General features: G+C 44.7%; 1 protein-coding gene across 1 annotated transcript in view; it reads right to left on the bottom strand.

Annotated features, from left to right (window-relative positions):
* The window catches only part of ano2b (anoctamin 2b), a 99,334-nt gene that overhangs the window by 19,679 nt on the left and 62,155 nt on the right, over positions 1 to 17,500 (bottom strand). Inside the window, exons 22-24 of the mRNA XM_071904120.2 lie at positions 8,083 to 8,235; positions 5,004 to 5,056; positions 2,166 to 2,338 (exon numbers count right to left, since the gene is read on the bottom strand). Of these exons, the coding sequence (XP_071760221.2) occupies positions 2,166 to 2,338; positions 5,004 to 5,056; positions 8,083 to 8,235 (379 nt within the window). The remainder of the gene's footprint in view (positions 1 to 2,165; positions 2,339 to 5,003; positions 5,057 to 8,082; positions 8,236 to 17,500) is intronic.

Here is a 17,500-nt window from a genome sequence, read left to right as displayed (position 1 = left end):
AGAATGTTGCAGTTGTGATTTAAACTTTGAACTTTCAAATTGTTTAAAGTAAAGTGATTCTGTTAAAAAAAAACTAGATGTGAGTGCAGGATTTAAATCAAACTCAGTAAAAACTCCTTATTCACAAATCCAGTTTGGACCAAACTCCCTCAAGAAATACATTTTCTGCAATTTGGAAATTGCAGGAGTTCATATTGCGATTTCATTTATTTATTTTTATGAATTGTTCAGCTCTATCTCTAACCAAATGCATTACTTGGTCACCTGCTGTGTCACACTGACACACAGCAGGCGTTCACCTCAACCGCAGCGAAAGTGAAAAACATTATCGTATCAATCAGTCATAATCTGGCAGATGGACGGGACATTTTGTCAGACTGAGTTTCATCAAAAATGCAAAAATCAGCAAATATTAAAGTATAAATATCAAAAATATATCAAAAATGTCTACTACCATGCCTTTGATGTGGTTTTAAGATGAAAAAAATGTTTTTTTATTTGCCAATACATCATTAGTTCTACGCATTATGCATATTTTAAAAAGCTATGTGTAGCAGGTTAAGATCAATAAATCATCACCACATTAATTTAGAGACATTAGTATAATTACTGTAAACAAACCAGAGCATCAGTGTCAGCCTGTCAGCCTCTACCAGCCTCTACTCTGCATCCTCCATAGTTTCTCCACCTGGTGGATCTGGAGGGAAATCTGCTGGATCGCTTTACGGCACAAAACAGGAAGAGGTTCTGTTCTTCCAGAGCAAACGGAGCTAAAGCTGAAAGAGTTTCTGGTGAATGTGAAGCTGAAGAAGAGCTCAGCAAACCCTCCCGGCATCAACAAAGGTTAAAAACAGAGACTGAGATCGCAGATTGAAGCTGAAGTTGCAGATTTCAGACGGAGATGGACTTCAGCTCCGTGAAACGAAGGAGGAGAAACGGGTATTAGCATTGAAATCTGCATAATATTTATTGATAGTTATTGGTTCTTGATACCCAGACTGAGGCTGAGAGTCGATGTGATTGCCGAGGCCAAAGTTATAATAAGCTGCAGCTGGACAGAGTGAAGGCTGTTATCTCCACTTAGATAAACTCACACAACTAAATTCCTCTGGTGTAAAAATAGAAGAATTGGCCCGACTGTGATCTTGAACGCTCACCAAGCACTTGACTGGCAGCAAGAGAGCAAACAAACAGAGAGGAGAAGGGAGGAGTGTGTGTGGGAGTCTGTATTGTGTGTGTGTGTGGGTGTGTGTGTGTGTGTGTGTGTGTGTGTGGAGGGGAGGAGGGTATATGCATGCACATGTACACATGCACAGGTATCCATGCATGTGTGCAGGTGTGCATTCATGCATGTGTATCAATGTTGTACTGCATGTGAGTGCATGTACTTCAATGTGTGTGTGTGTGTGTGTGTGTGTGTGTGTATCCACATGTGTCAATGTGTATGACTGCATACCCATACATATGTGTAGCGTATATCAGTTACTATAGTAAACTAAAACTAAACCCAAGATGAAAAATTTTGTCATGAACTGAAATAAAAATAAAAATGAGACTTGAGATGAACTAAAAATATCTTGTCAAACTACTGTAACAAAAGTAAAATAAAATATACGTGAAATATTTTTAGTTTCCGTCTTTTTCTTCATGTGTAGGGTAAAAAAGAGATTTAATTTTGGGAAAAGAATATTTGGATATTTTTACTGATTGCTAATTGAAAATTCTTGTAAGTTAATTTTAAACAGAATTTATGATTTGTTGTATTACACAATACCTGTTGCTCTGAAACTCTATCGCTATACCTTTAAAAAATACCAGTGCCTCCAAAAATACTAAAACTAGAACTGAAAATAACATTTGTAAAAAAAAATAAAAAATAAAACTGCAAAATTCACACTGAAAACAAACTAAAACTAAACATTTGTAAAAATAAAAAAATGAAAAAATAAAACTAAACTGCAAAATTGAAATAAAAATTGTAAATTACAAAACTAAAAACCAATGAAAAATCCCATACTATAATAACACTGCCATGTATCTGTGTGTTACTTAAGTGCGTGCGTGCTTGCGTGCGTGTGTGTGTGTGTACCTGCGTGTGTGTGTGTGTGTGTGTGTGTGTGTGTGTGTGTGTACCTGCGTGTGTGTGTGTGTGTGTGTGTGTGTACCTGCAGACGGTGATGTCCTGGGGGCCGTGCGGCGCGGTGCCCGGTTTGAAGTTGGACACGTTGAAGTAGGAGAGCGTGTGGTCGATGAAGCCGTGCATGGTGCCGCTCTGGCTGTACATGTACTGGTACACGAGCCGCGGGATGAAGTCCGACGTGAAGGAGATCACAAACGCCTCCACACACACACACACACACACACAGACAGAGTCCAGCTGTTAGACCACTTCTCAGGTTCCCAAACACGTTTCATGTTTCCAAGCTTTGTTAGAACTTCTAGTCCAGATCCCAAGGTTTTCAAAGGTACCAAAAATGTCTGAATTACAGGGAAATGTGTAGAAAATGAAGCACTTGACCGCCATGAAAACCAGAATATAAACTTCTCACCAAGACCAGATGCAGCTGGATCAGTTTGTAGCGTTCAGATTTTTACTTCCCATTCATTTGAATGGAAACTGACATCGAACACGTTGGTGAACAGATTCAACATCAGATCTGCTGCTGGGATTTCCAGCTTGGTCTTACTTTTTAGAACCAAACAGCACTTTTATTGACAGAAGAGAACATAGTGGAGGGATACCATTTAGGAGAGATACTTCCTGTTTGGGAGACCGGATCTACTTTCATTTTTGAATACTAATTTTAGTGTAAATCAAGAATAGAAATGCAAAATGACGATGTACCTATTACTGCTTTATTATCTTAAAAGCAGGATCTGTTGTTGAATCTGTTCACCGACGTGTTCAATGTCAGTTTCCATTCAAATGAATGGGAAGTAAAAATCTGAACGCTACAAACTGATCTTGGTGAGGAGATTATATTCTGGTTTTCATGGCGGTCAAGAGCCGAATAACCCCCATGTTAAGAGGAATGTTGCTTTAAGAGGAAATTTAAGGGGAAAATCAGAGTTCATGGGGTTAAAAACTCTGTCATCGACTGATCGGCTGTACAGAAGCCCATTGAGGACAAATTATATATTCAGACATTTTATTCACGCCGCAGCTAATTTTCTTTGTTTTCTCAAGATATCGAGTTATTGATGTCATTATCTCTTTGTTTTCCCAAGATATCGAGTTATTGATGTCATTATCTCTTTATTTTCCCAAGATAATGACAAAATTATCTTGAGATCTAACCCTAACCCGAGATAAAAAACAGAATTATGCCGAGATCTCAAGATAATTTTCTCATTATCTCGGCAAAACAAAATGTGATAATGACATAAATAACTTGATATCTACAGTAAACAAACAAAATTAACTCGTTATCACGGGAAAACTGATTTTGATGGATTCTTTTGATAAAAGCTATGAAATTCACCCACAACCCATCCATAAACTCATTTAATCTGCGTGAATTGACAATGTAATTGGAATTGCAAATTGAAAAACTTGTTGTTGCATTGTGGGATTTGTTAAATACACCGTTGTTTTCGTCAGCAGCTGAAATTTTCCTCAGTTCATTTTTTTTCCCCCTTCATTCTTGACACAGATCTGATGTTTTCTAATCAGTGTGAACAGCAAAAAGCCGCATGAAGCTGCTTTTTGTTTTTCATTTCGATCTCTATCACATGGATATGAGGCACGAAATCAGATCCTGAGGCGCAACCGGCATGAGAGTGATTGATGGAGAGAAAGACAGATAGACGACTGATAACTGTGTGTTTAGAAGAAGTTGGAGGTGGCAGTGTGTGTGTGTGTGTGTGTGTGTGTGTGTGTGTGTGTACAGCAACAGGTTGGGTCTTAAATAGAGTGATGGGGGGTCGGTCAGAAGCGGTGGAAGTGAATTCAGAGGATTTATTCTGCAAATCAAATCTTTTTCTTGACTTCTACTCTGTTTCCCATTTCCTGGAGTCTCCTGGGGCAGCTCAAGTGTGTGTGTGTGTGTGTGTGTGTGTGTGTGTGTGTGTGTGTGTCCAATGCCCCACAGCTCTAACACACAGTGACTCCTGCTGCTTCTTTTTCTCAATCCTCCACAAATCTGTTCAGTATTAAAAGTAAACGTAATGGGATTTAACTCGCTGGCCGAGGACAAAACCCGAACTAACTTCTCTCACTCTATTCTCTCTCTCTCTCTCACACACACACACACACACACACGCCCTGACCTATCCGTATCGGCCTGGTCGGACGTCCCAGCATCTCATGAGGTCATGACAGATTACTGCTCAGGGCAAACAGAGAGCTTTAATCTGTGTTTAATATGAACTGACATCAGTGTTGGTGATGGATTATCAAAGGCTACGGAGGGCTATCTGACACACAGACACACACACACACACACACACACACACCCGGCAGACCTGATGAAAGCTGGATTACGTGTTGAAGTGTGTGAGCGAAGAAGCTGATGTGTTTTCCAGTCTCTTTTAACCTTTGACCTCTATTCCTCTCTGATGTGTTTTAGGCTTTGTGTTCATTAAATGCTTTGTTTTCTAACGTGATGTGCAGCAACTCATAATGTAATAACTAACGGATAATGTAATAACTAACGGATAATGTAATAACTTCAAAATGTTATAAAATGTTCCTCTAAATGAGTCAAAAATGGAGTGAAACTTGTTAATGCAATAAATTGCCAGAAAATGTAACATCATCACATTTTAACATGAAGCGTTTATCACTTCATACGGGGTGTTTTATATTTTTAACTGATGATGTAACAATAATATTGACCAATAATGTAATAACTGATGAGAATAAGAAGAATGTAGCCTAATAACTATAGTTATTGCAATATAATATTATTGTATTATCACTTAAAAATACGCTCCACCCCTTAAGAAGTAATAATCAAAAGCAACACTTCTACAATAATACTTATAATAATCTTAATACTTACATTTATAATAACCGAGAATTTCCCCATTCCACTCAGTATGTTGTACCAAATACCTGGAGAGAGAGAGAGAGTGAGAGAGAGAGAGAGAGAGAGACAGACAGAGAGAGAGAGAGAAAGAGAGAGACACAGAGAGAGAGAGAGAGAGAGAGAGAGAGAGAGAGGGAGAGAGACAAAGAGACAGAATGGTATAAGTGACAAGGGTCAGAAGGAGAGCGAAGAAATCCAGAGAAAGAGAGGAAAGAGTTCGGCACTGTGACAAAAATGTTGAGAACGCTGAGGAACTGTCGGTGGAAACTGAAAAATGAACCTCATTAAGATTGTTCTGTTCCCAGAGTCCAAAATAAGTAATTCCAAAGAAAGATACACAGCAATTAAAACATGACACATGGTCCCGGGACAGGAGACAGTCCAGGAGACAGTCCAGGAGACAGGAGACAGTCCAGGAGACAGTCCAGGAGACAGTCCAGGAGACAGGAGACAGTCCAGGAGACAGTCCAAGAGACAGGAGACAGTCCAGGAGCTCAGAGACAGTCCAGGAGACAGTCCAAGAGACAGGAGACAGTCCAGGAGCTCAGAGACAGTCCAGGAGACAGTCCAGGAGACAGGAGACAGTCCAGGAGCTCAGTCCAGGAGACAGTCCAGGAGACAGCCCAGGAGCTCAGTCCAGGAGACAGTCCAGGAGCTCAGTCCAGGAGACAGGAGACAGTCCAGGAGACAGTCCAGGAGACAGTCCAGGAGACAGTCCAGGAGCTCAGTCCAGGAGACAGTCCAGGAGACAGGAGACAGTCCAGGAGCTCAGTCCAGGAGACAGTCCAGGAGACAGTCCAGGAGCTCAGAGACAGTCCAGGAGACAGTCCAGGAGACAGGAGACAGTCCAGGAGCTCAGTCCAGGAGACAGTCCAGGAGACAGTCCAGGAGCTCAGTCCAGGAGACAGTCCAGGAGACAGGAGACAGTCCAGGAGCTCAGAGACAGTCCAGGAGACAGTCCAGGAGACAGGAGACAGTCCAGGAGCTCAGTCCAGGAGACAGTCCAGGAGACAGCCCAGGAGCTCAGTCCAGGAGCTCAGTCCAGGAGACAGTCCAGGAGACAGTCCAGGAGACAGTCCAGGAGACAGTCCAGGAGACAGTCCAGGAGCTCAGTCCAGGAGACAGTCCAGGAGCTCAGTCCAGGAGACAGTCCAGGAGACAGTCCAGGAGCTCAGAGACAGTCCAGGAGACAGTCCAGGAGACAGGAGACAGTCCAGGAGCTCAGTCCAGGAGACAGTCCAGGAGCTCAGTCCAGGAGACAGTCCAGGAGACAGTCCAGGAGACAGTCCAGGAGCTCAGTCCAGGAGACAGGAGACAGTCCAGGAGACAGTCCAGGAGACAGTCCAGGAGCTCAGTCCAGGAGACAGTCCAGGAGCTCAGAGACAGTCCAGGAGACAGTCCAGGAGCTCAGAGACAGTCCAGGAGACAGTCCAGGAGACAGTCCAGGACAGAACAGACAAAGACTACACATGTTGCATTTAGATTACAAAAACACAGATTTACCTTCAGCAGCTGGGCATGCAGCAGGTTGCAGCTGCATTTGAAACAGCAGTTTAATGCAACAACATGACATGATGTCACTGTCGTGTGTAAAAATCTCCAAAATGTCAACTCATCAGGAAGAAAAACAGCTTGTTTTTTAGCTTGATGATGATGCATTTTTGACATTATGTACTGGTGTTTTGAAAGTGTTTCTTAAGCCCAAGAGGTCGGAGAATTTCTTCAGCTCATTGTTTTTAGAATTAGAAAAAACTTGGATGTCCTCACTGAGGACGATACAGCAGACAGCTGTTATTTCAACATTCAAAATCTCCTATTCACCTATTATCACCTATTCAAATATAATGCAGACTGTGCTGTAATAATACAGTTTCAGAGTTTCAGGTGACAGGCAGATATCAAGATGAAGTACATGCTGTAAAGTACATTCAATATAACATGTGTCTGGATAAAGTGCATAATATAAAGTGCACAGCCCATAATGTAGCATTATATTTAACTGCAAAATAGTTTGAAACATCATGAGTTAAATCATTTAAAAGTTGTAATTATCAAAATAAAAGAACGTGTCAGAACATGAAAATCACCAAAATTGGAGTCACAAGGTTTTTACATGACAACAGCGATGAGGAAGTGAAACAGAAATGTATAAACTGAATAAACTGAACATGGAGCTTCTGGGCCTTGTGGAGCAAAGCAGAAGAAGAAACACTTTCATTACTGAGAACATTACTGAGTGTTTTGGCTCATGGTCTTTGTCAGGGTTTGTAAACCAGTTCATCCTAAAACCTCCAACTTCAATTTTGGTGAATTACATAATGTTCGCTGTCAGTTACGGGACAGTCGCAGTCGTCTACGGGTCGAGACAAACTCTGCGACCCTCAAAACCAAGTGGAAGAACTCAGAAATGCATTGTGGTCCAGCTCAAAACAGGCTGTTCTTCTTTGTTTCTGAGAAGATGGCGTTCAGGAGATATGAGGTTTTTACTCTGCAGCTGCAGTTAGGGCTGGGCGATACTGACAAAATCAAATATCAATAATGTGACGATATTTTGGGGATGACTATCGGTGTTTTCAGAAGATATTTACACATGTAGAACTGTAACGCAGCCTTTAAGACCAGGAGAAGACAACATTTAAGCTTTATCATGATATTACGATAACCAAAATCCCAGAGGGTCTCTAGTCTTTTCAGTGGAGAGTTTTAGTGTCCCATGATGCTCTAAATGTTTCAGAGGCTTTTCCACCCTGATGAGAAGAAAACTCTGAGGGGAAACACTGAATACTTCCAATTTTTAGGGATTTTTTGGCATGAAAATAGTCAAATTTACAGGTATTGAATATCAGCACAAACTATTGGCTAATGGCAGCTTCAATACATAAATATATATCGGCCTTCGAAAATCCAAATGGGTCGAACTTTAGCGTCTATAAACAAAATCCAAACACTGTGGATCCAACTTGAGACCCATCTATTTAAAACTTTATCCATCCCCACATCTGTGTGTGTGTGTGTGTGTGTGTGTGTGTCTTCCTCCGTCACATCAGCTTACCGATGTCCTTGGCGCGCACGGCGACCGGCCTCCGCAGCTCTGTGACGAACTTCTTGGCGTCCAGTCGGATCTCGATGACGTTGTTGAGCAGAGCGAAGAGAGGAGCGAGAGGGAAGGACGCCACGAAGAGAGAGACGAACCCAAACTGGATGACTGCGGGGGGAGAGAGGAAGGTTTAAAGGGTTAAACACCAATATATCATTGTCATACCGCGGTATAATGACTGTCAACCAATGAGAGCATGTTGGAGCTGATTGGTCTCCTCTGTCTCACACCAGTACACTGCAAAAAATAAGCTGTCCAGTGATTTTCTTTTGTCTCTTGTCTATTTCATGATATTTTTAGTCAAATTCTGCACTGGCACTGGCAAATAATCTGCTGGTTTCAGTAAATTTCACTTGATTCATGCCAATATGACTTCTTCTTTCAAGAAATCATCATAAAACAATGAAAAAAATCTGGAAACAAGAAACTTTCTCCAAGACAATTTCACTTTTACCAAGAAAATGTCCTGAAACAAGTTACATTCTCCTGAAGATAAAAAAGTCAAATTTGTTGAAACCCGTAAAATTATCTGCCAGTGCAGAAAGATGATTTCACTAAAAAAAATTAAGACTACATTTCCCATGAGCCCCGTTGCTAGCTGCTATCTGGTTGTGAGTTCCTACCTACTTTCTTCTCTTATCCTTATTTATGTTAATTCTTATTTACATCTTTGGAGACACCTTTTCAGACAATACACATGTAGTGGTGACAGCTATAGCTGGTACCCAACGTGCAAGTACACACACACAACTATGAAGACACACACACACACATGCACAAGCACATATGCAGTGACATACGAACATATGCACACATATTTACTTTTAAAATGTTACTTTTTCTTAAAAAAAAAACCTGTTAACCGGGTGAGATATTTCCACTTGTTTCCAATGCAATATCTTGAAATGAGGTCAAATAAGGCGGATTCCTCAAGTAGCATCAACACACTATATTAAGTAGTTGATTGTATTGGAAACAAGTGATATTTTAAGACTCAATACTACAACACTTTTTACAGTGAACCTGTGAACCTTAAGATTATTTTCTAGTGAGGCACAAAAAGAAAAACACAGTGTTTTGAAGGACAAAGTACCAAACACCCAGATCCATTTTACATCACAAATTGCAGTTTTTTTATTGAATTAACAGTCAGTAAAGTCTATTTATTTGAATTAATTCAGACGGAAAAAATATTGACCCCTATTTAAAGCTGTGAATGCAAAAATGGGCAGTCTATGAAACAGACTGCCCATTTTTCCATGTTGGCTCATATTTAAGGGCTTAAGGGAACTTCCATAATTCATTTGAAGACGTTTTAAGGTCTTAAAGTCCCACTGAGCGACATTTCTCCGCCGCGGGCCGGCGCTTTAACGAGGAAACGCCGCGGCTTCCACGCTTGAGAGCTGGATGTTAATGTCACAGTTAACGTCCTGGGTGCTGAGACTCTGCTCCCCCGGGCCTCGACTCCTGTTGCCGGTCTGGACAGAGTTCAGACTGAAGCAGGATTCACACAGTGGAAGTCTCAGTTCAGTTTATCGTTTGTCCATCTGTAGGCAGATGTCTGTATTTCATGGCTCACAGCACGTCTGTCAGACTGAAACAGATTTCCCCCACAGGACTGAGAGTCAGACTGAGCTACTGTAAACCTCAGAGCCTCGTCATGCAGCTAGAAATAAACACTGCTCAAATCAAATCACTCACATTTTTTTCAAAGTCATAATCCACAACATTTCCATATAAATACATTTCCATTTTGCTGCTCTCTATCACCTGTTAATCAGTGTTGTAGTCAAGACCATCTCAGTCAAGACCAAGACAAGACCAAGACCAATGACAACCAAGACCAAGACAAGACCAAGACCAATGACAACCAAGACCAAGACAAGACCAAGACTTTTTATGGTCAAGACCAAGACAAGACCGAGACTGAAAGAGTACGAGATCAAGATCGAGACCGCGAGTAATACAAAATCACACAGAGACTGCTGACTGCTATGGATACCGCCTCCTGACAGCAGCAGCAGCAGGTAGAGGAGGTCAGGTGACCGAGCTGAAGCGGGTAAAGTCATCCTTTTTGCACCTCAAGACTTGAGGTCAAGACCAAGACAAAATAGGTCCAAGACCAAGACCAAGACCAAGATCAGGCCCCGCTGGTCTCGAGACTTACAACTCTGCTAATGTAACACAATAGCGACACAACCTATGGACAATTCAGGAAAGTTTTTACATTTTCTAAACACCCTGTCTGGTATCTTTCCCCGTACACAGGAAGTGATGCGTTTTACGTTTCTGGCAGCAGCAACTACAGTTTGTTTGGAATAAATAGAAGAAGAACTGTTAGCATGAGCAGCGATGGACTGTTGTGGACCAAGATGCACATCGTACAAACATCGGAATCAAACAACATTTATCATTTCACAGATTCCCCACTGAGAAACATCTGAAACAAACTAATCTCAAGAATCCAGAGATATTTTAAGGTAATATACACTACAGCTAGCTAGCAGAATGTAACCTATGTAGCTAATAGCTACTACCCAGTAAGCTAGCTAACTCCCCTGCTAATTTCAAGCAGTTGTTGTTGTTGTTCCCAAGAGTTTTAGCTAATTTGATAACTGGTTGGTCTATCTGAAGTCCTCACTAATGTGTTGAATGGTAGTTTTGTATATATGTAAATCTTCAGGGTAGAGTTTGATATAAGATCAAAATGGCCGCTGTAGGAACAAGGTTAATAGCCGCCATGGCTGAACAGACAAAGAAAAGAGAAACTCAAACTGCATCAACAGAAAGTCCAAGCTCCGCCCACAGTGTTTGATTGACAGGTGATCTGTGGGAAGTGCAGTGCAGAAACACCACAGCAATGAGGCTGAGGGACAAAGATGACAAAATAAAAAAAAAAGAGTAACTCAAAATCTCTTTAAAAGTTATTCAGCATCAACATGTGAGCCATTTCTGCTCATCAAACCCACAACAACTAAAAAACACCTTTCCTCCGCCCCCCGAACGCCTTCAGACGGACACCCAGCGCTCCTCAGTCTGACAGCACCCCCCGGTCCGTCCCCCTGTCCGTCCCCCGGTCCGTCCTCTGGTCCGTCCCCCTGTCCGTCCTCTGGTCCGTCCCCCTGTCCGTCCCCCGGTCCGTCCCCCTGTCCGTCCCCCGGTCCGTCCCCCTGTCCGTCCCCCGGTCCGTCCTCCGGTCCGTCCCCCTGTCCGTCCCCGTCCGTCCTCTGGTCCGTCCCCCTGTCCGTCCCCCGGTCCGTCCCCCTGTCCGTCCCCCGGTCCATCCTCCGGTCCGTCCCCCTGTCCGTCCCCGTCCGTCCTCCGGTCCGTCCCCCTGTCCGTCCCCCGGTCCGTCCCCCTGTCCGTCTCCCTGTCCGTCCCCCTGTCCGTCCTCCGGTCCATCCCCCTGTCCGTCCTCCGGTCCGTCCTCCGGTCCGTCCCCCTGTCCGTCCCCCTGTCCGTCCTCCGGTCTGTCCCCCGGTGCATCCCCCGATCTGTCCCCGGTCCGTCCCTCAGTCTGTCCCCCGGTCTGTCCCTCAGTCTGTCTCCCGGTCTGTCCCCCTGTCTGTCCCCGGTCCGTCCCTCAGTCTGTCCCCCGGTCTGTCCCTCAGTCTGTCTCCCGGTCTGTCCCCCTGTCTGTCCCCGGTCCGTCCCTCAGTCTGTCCCCCGGTCCGTCCCTCAGTCTGTCCCCCGGTCCGTCCCTCAGTCTGTCCCCCGGTCTGTCCCCCGCTCTGTGGCTCACATCAGGCCTTTTAAGGCTAAACGCTCCACCACACCAGCTAAATTAGGACTTTCTTATGATTTAGCGGTGTGTGCAACTATGCTGCATAAATGTGTGTGTGTGTATCTACGCTGTGTGTGTGTGTGTGTGTGTTATCTCATGTTATACAAGTCTGTGAGATTAGATAACCTAGAAAGACAAGATTCATGGCTAATAATTGCAATTATAGTTAATGGGAGTTAGCTTCTGCTGTGTGTGTGTGTGTGTGTGTGCTGGTGTGGAGGGTGACACATGGCTTATTGTATGTTGCAATCACATGGACACCAACACACACACACACACACACACACACACACACAGCAGACTGGCTGTGTGTTGCAGTCCGGCTGCAGGCTGTTGGCAGCAGTGTTGTTAGTAGATCTGTTTCCACGATGACAGAAACCGACTTTTTCTTAAAGATTAAAATAATTTGAAGCAGCTGCCGCCATTAATGTGACTTGTTTCTGTCTGCTGTCCTGACTGTAATTTTTTATTTTATTTATTTATTTATTTTGTGTACTTACTTTACTTTATTTACTTATTTTCATTTTTATTTAAATGTATGTATTATTTTATTGTGGGTTCTAAATAATTCTTGTTTGTTCTTTTCCAAGTTTGTGCTTATTTGTTACTGTTTGTGATACCAAAACTTGAATAAAAACGAGTCAGAGAAAGCAGAAACAGAGATGAGAGCGGGCCAGCGGCAGCGCAGAGACAAAGATGTAAAAAATAAGTGCGAACACAAACTTTTCAAATCAAACCGGCTCCACTCCTCCCTGCTGAACCGGCATGTAATCCCTCGCTTCCCCCGCCGCAGGGAGCCGGGCGGCGGAGGGAAAGGTGAGAACGGCGGAGCGGGCGAGCGGCGGTGGAACTCTATCGCTGTGGGAGCGGAGGGGCGGAGGGGCGGAGGGGTGGAGGGGCGGAGGAGTGGAGGGGCGGAGGGGCGGAGGGGCGGAGGGGCGGAGGGGCGGAGGAGCGGAGGGGCGGAGGGGCGGAGGAGTGGAGGGGCGGAGGGGTGGAGGGGCGGAGGGGTGGAGGGGTGGAGGAGTGGAGGGGCGGAGGGGTGGAGAGGCGGAGGGGCGGAGGAGTGGAGGGGCAGAGGGGCGGAGACTGACGCTGCACTGCGAGACGCCGCCGAGAGACAAAGAGCAGCGAGCAGCGAGCGCTACGGGGCAAGCTTAGAAAAACCTTCTTCTATCTGAGAAGAGGTTGACGGGTTCGAGAGCAACACGCACACACACACACACACACACACACACACTCACACACACACACACACACACAGAGACAGACAAAAACACACAAACACAAGCACATGGACAAAAAACGGAGACAAACACACACATGAACTTACAAAAACAAACACAAGTACAGTGACACAAACATGAGCACACGTGCACACACACACACATAAAGACAAAAATACACTCAGATACATACTGTACGCAAATATGTGCATGCACACACACACACACAAACACAAAAGATGTATACAAACAAATGCACGTGCACATGAACACACATGCACACACAACACACAAACATAGACACACAAGTACAGACACACACACATACATGCACACGTAAACATGAACATTTTGTACATTACAAAAACACACAAATGTGCGCATGCGTGCACACACACAGACACACAAACACACAAGCATGCACAGACATGAATACACAAACAACATTAACACTAACAGACATACGCACGTACACACATGCATACACAAACATGAACTCACAAACATACACACTCACACACACACACACACACCAAAAGACAACAACACACTCAGACATGTGGACACAAATATGCATAAACACACACACAAATGTTCACGTGTACACAGACACAAAAACATGCACACACAAAAACACACAAACAAAGACGCAACAGGCACAAACGCGAAAACAAACACATACAAATACACACACACACACACACACACACACACACACACACACACAGGCTGACACACACACACACACACAGGCTGACACACACACACACACACACACAGGCTGACACACACACACACACACACACACACACACACACACACAGGCTGACGCTCTCGTTCTTGTTTTCTCTCGCTCTGTGAAATTTCTGACATTCCTGTCTTTGCCCTGCAGCAGAAGAAGAAGAAGAAGCTCTTCTCTTTCTGTTTCTGATTCTCCTCCCACCTCTCCTCTCCTCTCTCTCTCTCTACTCTCTACTTCTCTCTCTCTCCACTCCTCTCTCTCTCTCTACTTCTCTCTCTCTCTACTCTCTCTCTCTACTTCTCTCTCTCTCCACTCCTCTCTCTCTCCACTCTCTCTCTCCACTCCTCTCTCTCTCCACTCTCTCTCTCTACTTCTCTCTCTCTCCACTCCTCTCTCTCTCCACTCTCTCTCTCCACTCCTCTCTCTCTCCACTCTCTCTCCACTCCTCTCTCTCCTCTCCTCTCTCTACTCCTCCCTCTCTCTCCATTCTTCTCTTTCCGCTCCTCTCTCTCTTACTCTCTCTCCATTCTTCTCTCTCTCTCCACTCCTCTCTCTCTCTCCACTCTCTCTCTCCACTCCTCTCTCTCTCCACTCTCTCTCTCCACTCCTCTCTCTCTACTCCTCTCTCTCCACTCCTCTCTCTCCACTCTCTCTCTCCACTCCTCTCTCTCTCTCTCTCCTCTCTCTCTCCACTCTCTCTCCACTCTCTCTCTCTCCACTCTCTCTCTCCACTCTCTCTCTCCACTCCTCTCTCTCTCTCCTCTCTCTCTCCACTCCTCTCTCTCCACTCCTCTCTCTCTCTACTCTCTCTCTCTACTTCTCTCTCTCTCCACTCCTCTCTCTCTCCACTCTCTCTCTCCACTCCTCTCTCTCTCCACTCTCTCTCCACTCCTCTCTCTCCTCTCCTCTCTCTACTCCTCCCTCTCTCTCCATTCTTCTCTTTCCGCTCCTCTCTCTCTTACTCTCTCTCCATTCTTCTCTCTCTCTCCACTCCTCTCTCTCTCTCCACTCTCTCTCTCCACTCCTCTCTCTCTCCACTCTCTCTCTCCACTCCTCTCTCTCTACTCCTCTCTCTCCACTCCTCTCTCTCTCCACTCCTCTCTCTCCACTCTCTCTCTCCACTCCTCTCTCTCTCTCTCTCCTCTCTCTCTCCACTCTCTCTCCACTCTCTCTCTCTCCACTCTCTCTCTCCACTCTCTCTCTCCACTCCTCTCTCTCTCTCCTCTCTCTCTCCACTCCTCTCTCTCCACTCTCTCTCTCCACTCCTCTCTCTCTCTCTCCTCTCTCTCCATTCTTCTCTCTCCACTACTCTCTCCTCTCTCTCTCTCCACTCCTCTCTCTCTCTCCTCTCTCTCTCCACTCCTCTCTCTCCACTCTCTCTCTCCACTCCTCTCTCTCTCTCTCCTCTCTCTCCATTCTTCTCTCTCCACTACTCTCTCCTCTCTCTCTCTCCACTCCTCTCTCTCTCCACTCCTCTCTCTCTACTTCTCTCTCTCTCCACTCCTCTCTCTCTCCACTCTCTCTCTCCACTCCTCTCTCTCTCCACTCCTCTCTCCACTCTCTCTCTCTCTCTCCACTCCTCTCTCTCTCCACTCTCTCTCCACTCCTCTCTCTCCACTCCTCTCTCTCCTCTCCTCTCTCTACTCCTCCCTCTCTCTCCATTCTTCTCTCTCCGCTCCTCTCTCTCTCCACTACTCTCTCTCCATTCTTCTCTCTCTCTCCACTCTCTCTCTCCACTCCTCTCTCTCTCTACTCTTCTCTCTCCACTCTCTCTCTCCACTTCTCTCTCTCTCCACTCTTCTCTCTCCACTCCTCTCTCTCTCCACTCCTCTCTCTCTACTCCTCTCTCTCTCCACTCCTCTCTCTCCACTCCTCTCTCTCTCCACTCTCTCTCTCCACTCCTCTCTCTCTCCACTCTCTCTCTCCACTCTCTCTCTCTCTCTCCTCTCTCCACTCCTCTCTCTCTCCACTCTCTCTCTCCACTCCTCTCTCTCTCTCCTCTCTCTCTCCACTCTCTCTCCACTCCTCTCTCTCTCTCCTCTCTCTCTCCACTCCTCCCTCTCCTCTCCTCTCTCTCTCCTCTCTTCTCTCCCTCCACTCCTCTCTCTCTCCTCTCCTCTCTCTCCTCTCTCTCTCTCTCCACTCTCTCTCTCCTCTCCTCTCTCCCTCCACTCCTCTCTCTCTCCTCTCCTCCCTCTCCTCTCCTCTCTCTCTCCACTCCTCTCTCTCTCTCCACTCTCTCTCTCTCCACTCTCTCTCTCCACTCCTCTCTCTCCTCTCCTCTCTCCCTCCACTCCTCTCTCTCTCCTCTCCTCCCTCTCCTCTCCTCTCTCTCTCTCTCCACTCCTCTGCAAAAAATCTCCATCTTAACAAGTCATTTAGTCTTTTATTGAGTCCTAAAATCATAATTTTCTTAAAATAAGTGAAAAAATCTGCGTGTGGTTTGATAGTTATCTCTCCTCACTGCAGAATGAAAAATAAGATCTGAAGGCTGAATATGAGACTAAATGAGGTTTTTTGCAGTATGACCCTCTCAGTCCATCTCTCTCTTACAAAAACTCGACATTGATTCCCGCGAACGAATATTTGAATATTCAGTTTTTTAATGACCCGTCTCCACTTCACACCCTGAGGCTTTCTCTTTTGTCACGACAAGTTATGGAGCTGAAATCCACCAGGTGTTGGTTTGTTATGACTGGAGTTACTGCAGGGCTGCAGTGTGTGTGTGTGTGTGTGTGTGTGTGTGTGTGTACACCTTACTATAACCTCAGACCCAACACCTGTGACTCTAACTAGGTGCCATATAGTAACTTTCACCACACACTTGCAGCCAGTAAGTCATTCAGGTTTTATTTGGCTGTAAAGACTCTGACTCCTTCAAACTGTTTCAACTGTGAATGAACTTCATTTCCCCCGAGGCAGACCTCAACCTTTTTCACATCAAGGACCCTAATTTAGTCCACATTAGAGCCACAGACCCCTATTTGATGAGATTTTGTCTCTCGGACCCAAATCTGAGAATATTTTTATTGTCAGATATGATTTTGTCCAGAACTCCATGACTGTCTGTATTGCAGGTAGAGAGATAACAGAGAAACTATGATCAGAACAGTCATTCTTCTACATTCTCTAACTGTGTTAACTTCTTGGAAATGAAATAATGCTGAAGTTTAACGATTCATAATTTTGCTGGGGACCCCCTGGACCCTCTGGAACCCCCCCAAGGACCCCTGGTGGTCCCCGGACCCCCACGCTGCTCTAAAGCTTCATTTAAAAAAATGAAAAATATATAAAAAGTATGAAATGACCGTGAGCACCGCGATAACTGCCGACTTGTTGGGAGGCTGAATAACAAACGCAAAAAGTTTATATTTTACGTAAACTGCCCGTCAAAAAGTTTGGGGACTCCTTGCCTTTTCTAAATGTAATAATAATTTCTAAATGTAATAGTAATATTTGATTTTCTCATGTTTTTGTTAACATAAAATAACTATTTCCTAATACTTTGGATTTATTTCTTCAATGCTCAGCTTCATGTTCATCAAAGCGTCTTCGGTTATTGTATTAAACACTTTCAAAAGTTAGGTGTCCCCAAACTTAAACAGTAGCTTTAAGGTTTTA

The sequence above is a fragment of the Centroberyx gerrardi genome, chromosome 24 (assembly GCF_048128805.1).
Source record: "Centroberyx gerrardi isolate f3 chromosome 24, fCenGer3.hap1.cur.20231027, whole genome shotgun sequence".
NCBI lineage: Eukaryota > Metazoa > Chordata > Actinopteri > Beryciformes > Berycidae > Centroberyx > Centroberyx gerrardi.
The sequence above is the reverse complement of the archived record's forward strand: the minus strand, read 5'-3'. Positions and strand labels throughout refer to the sequence as shown.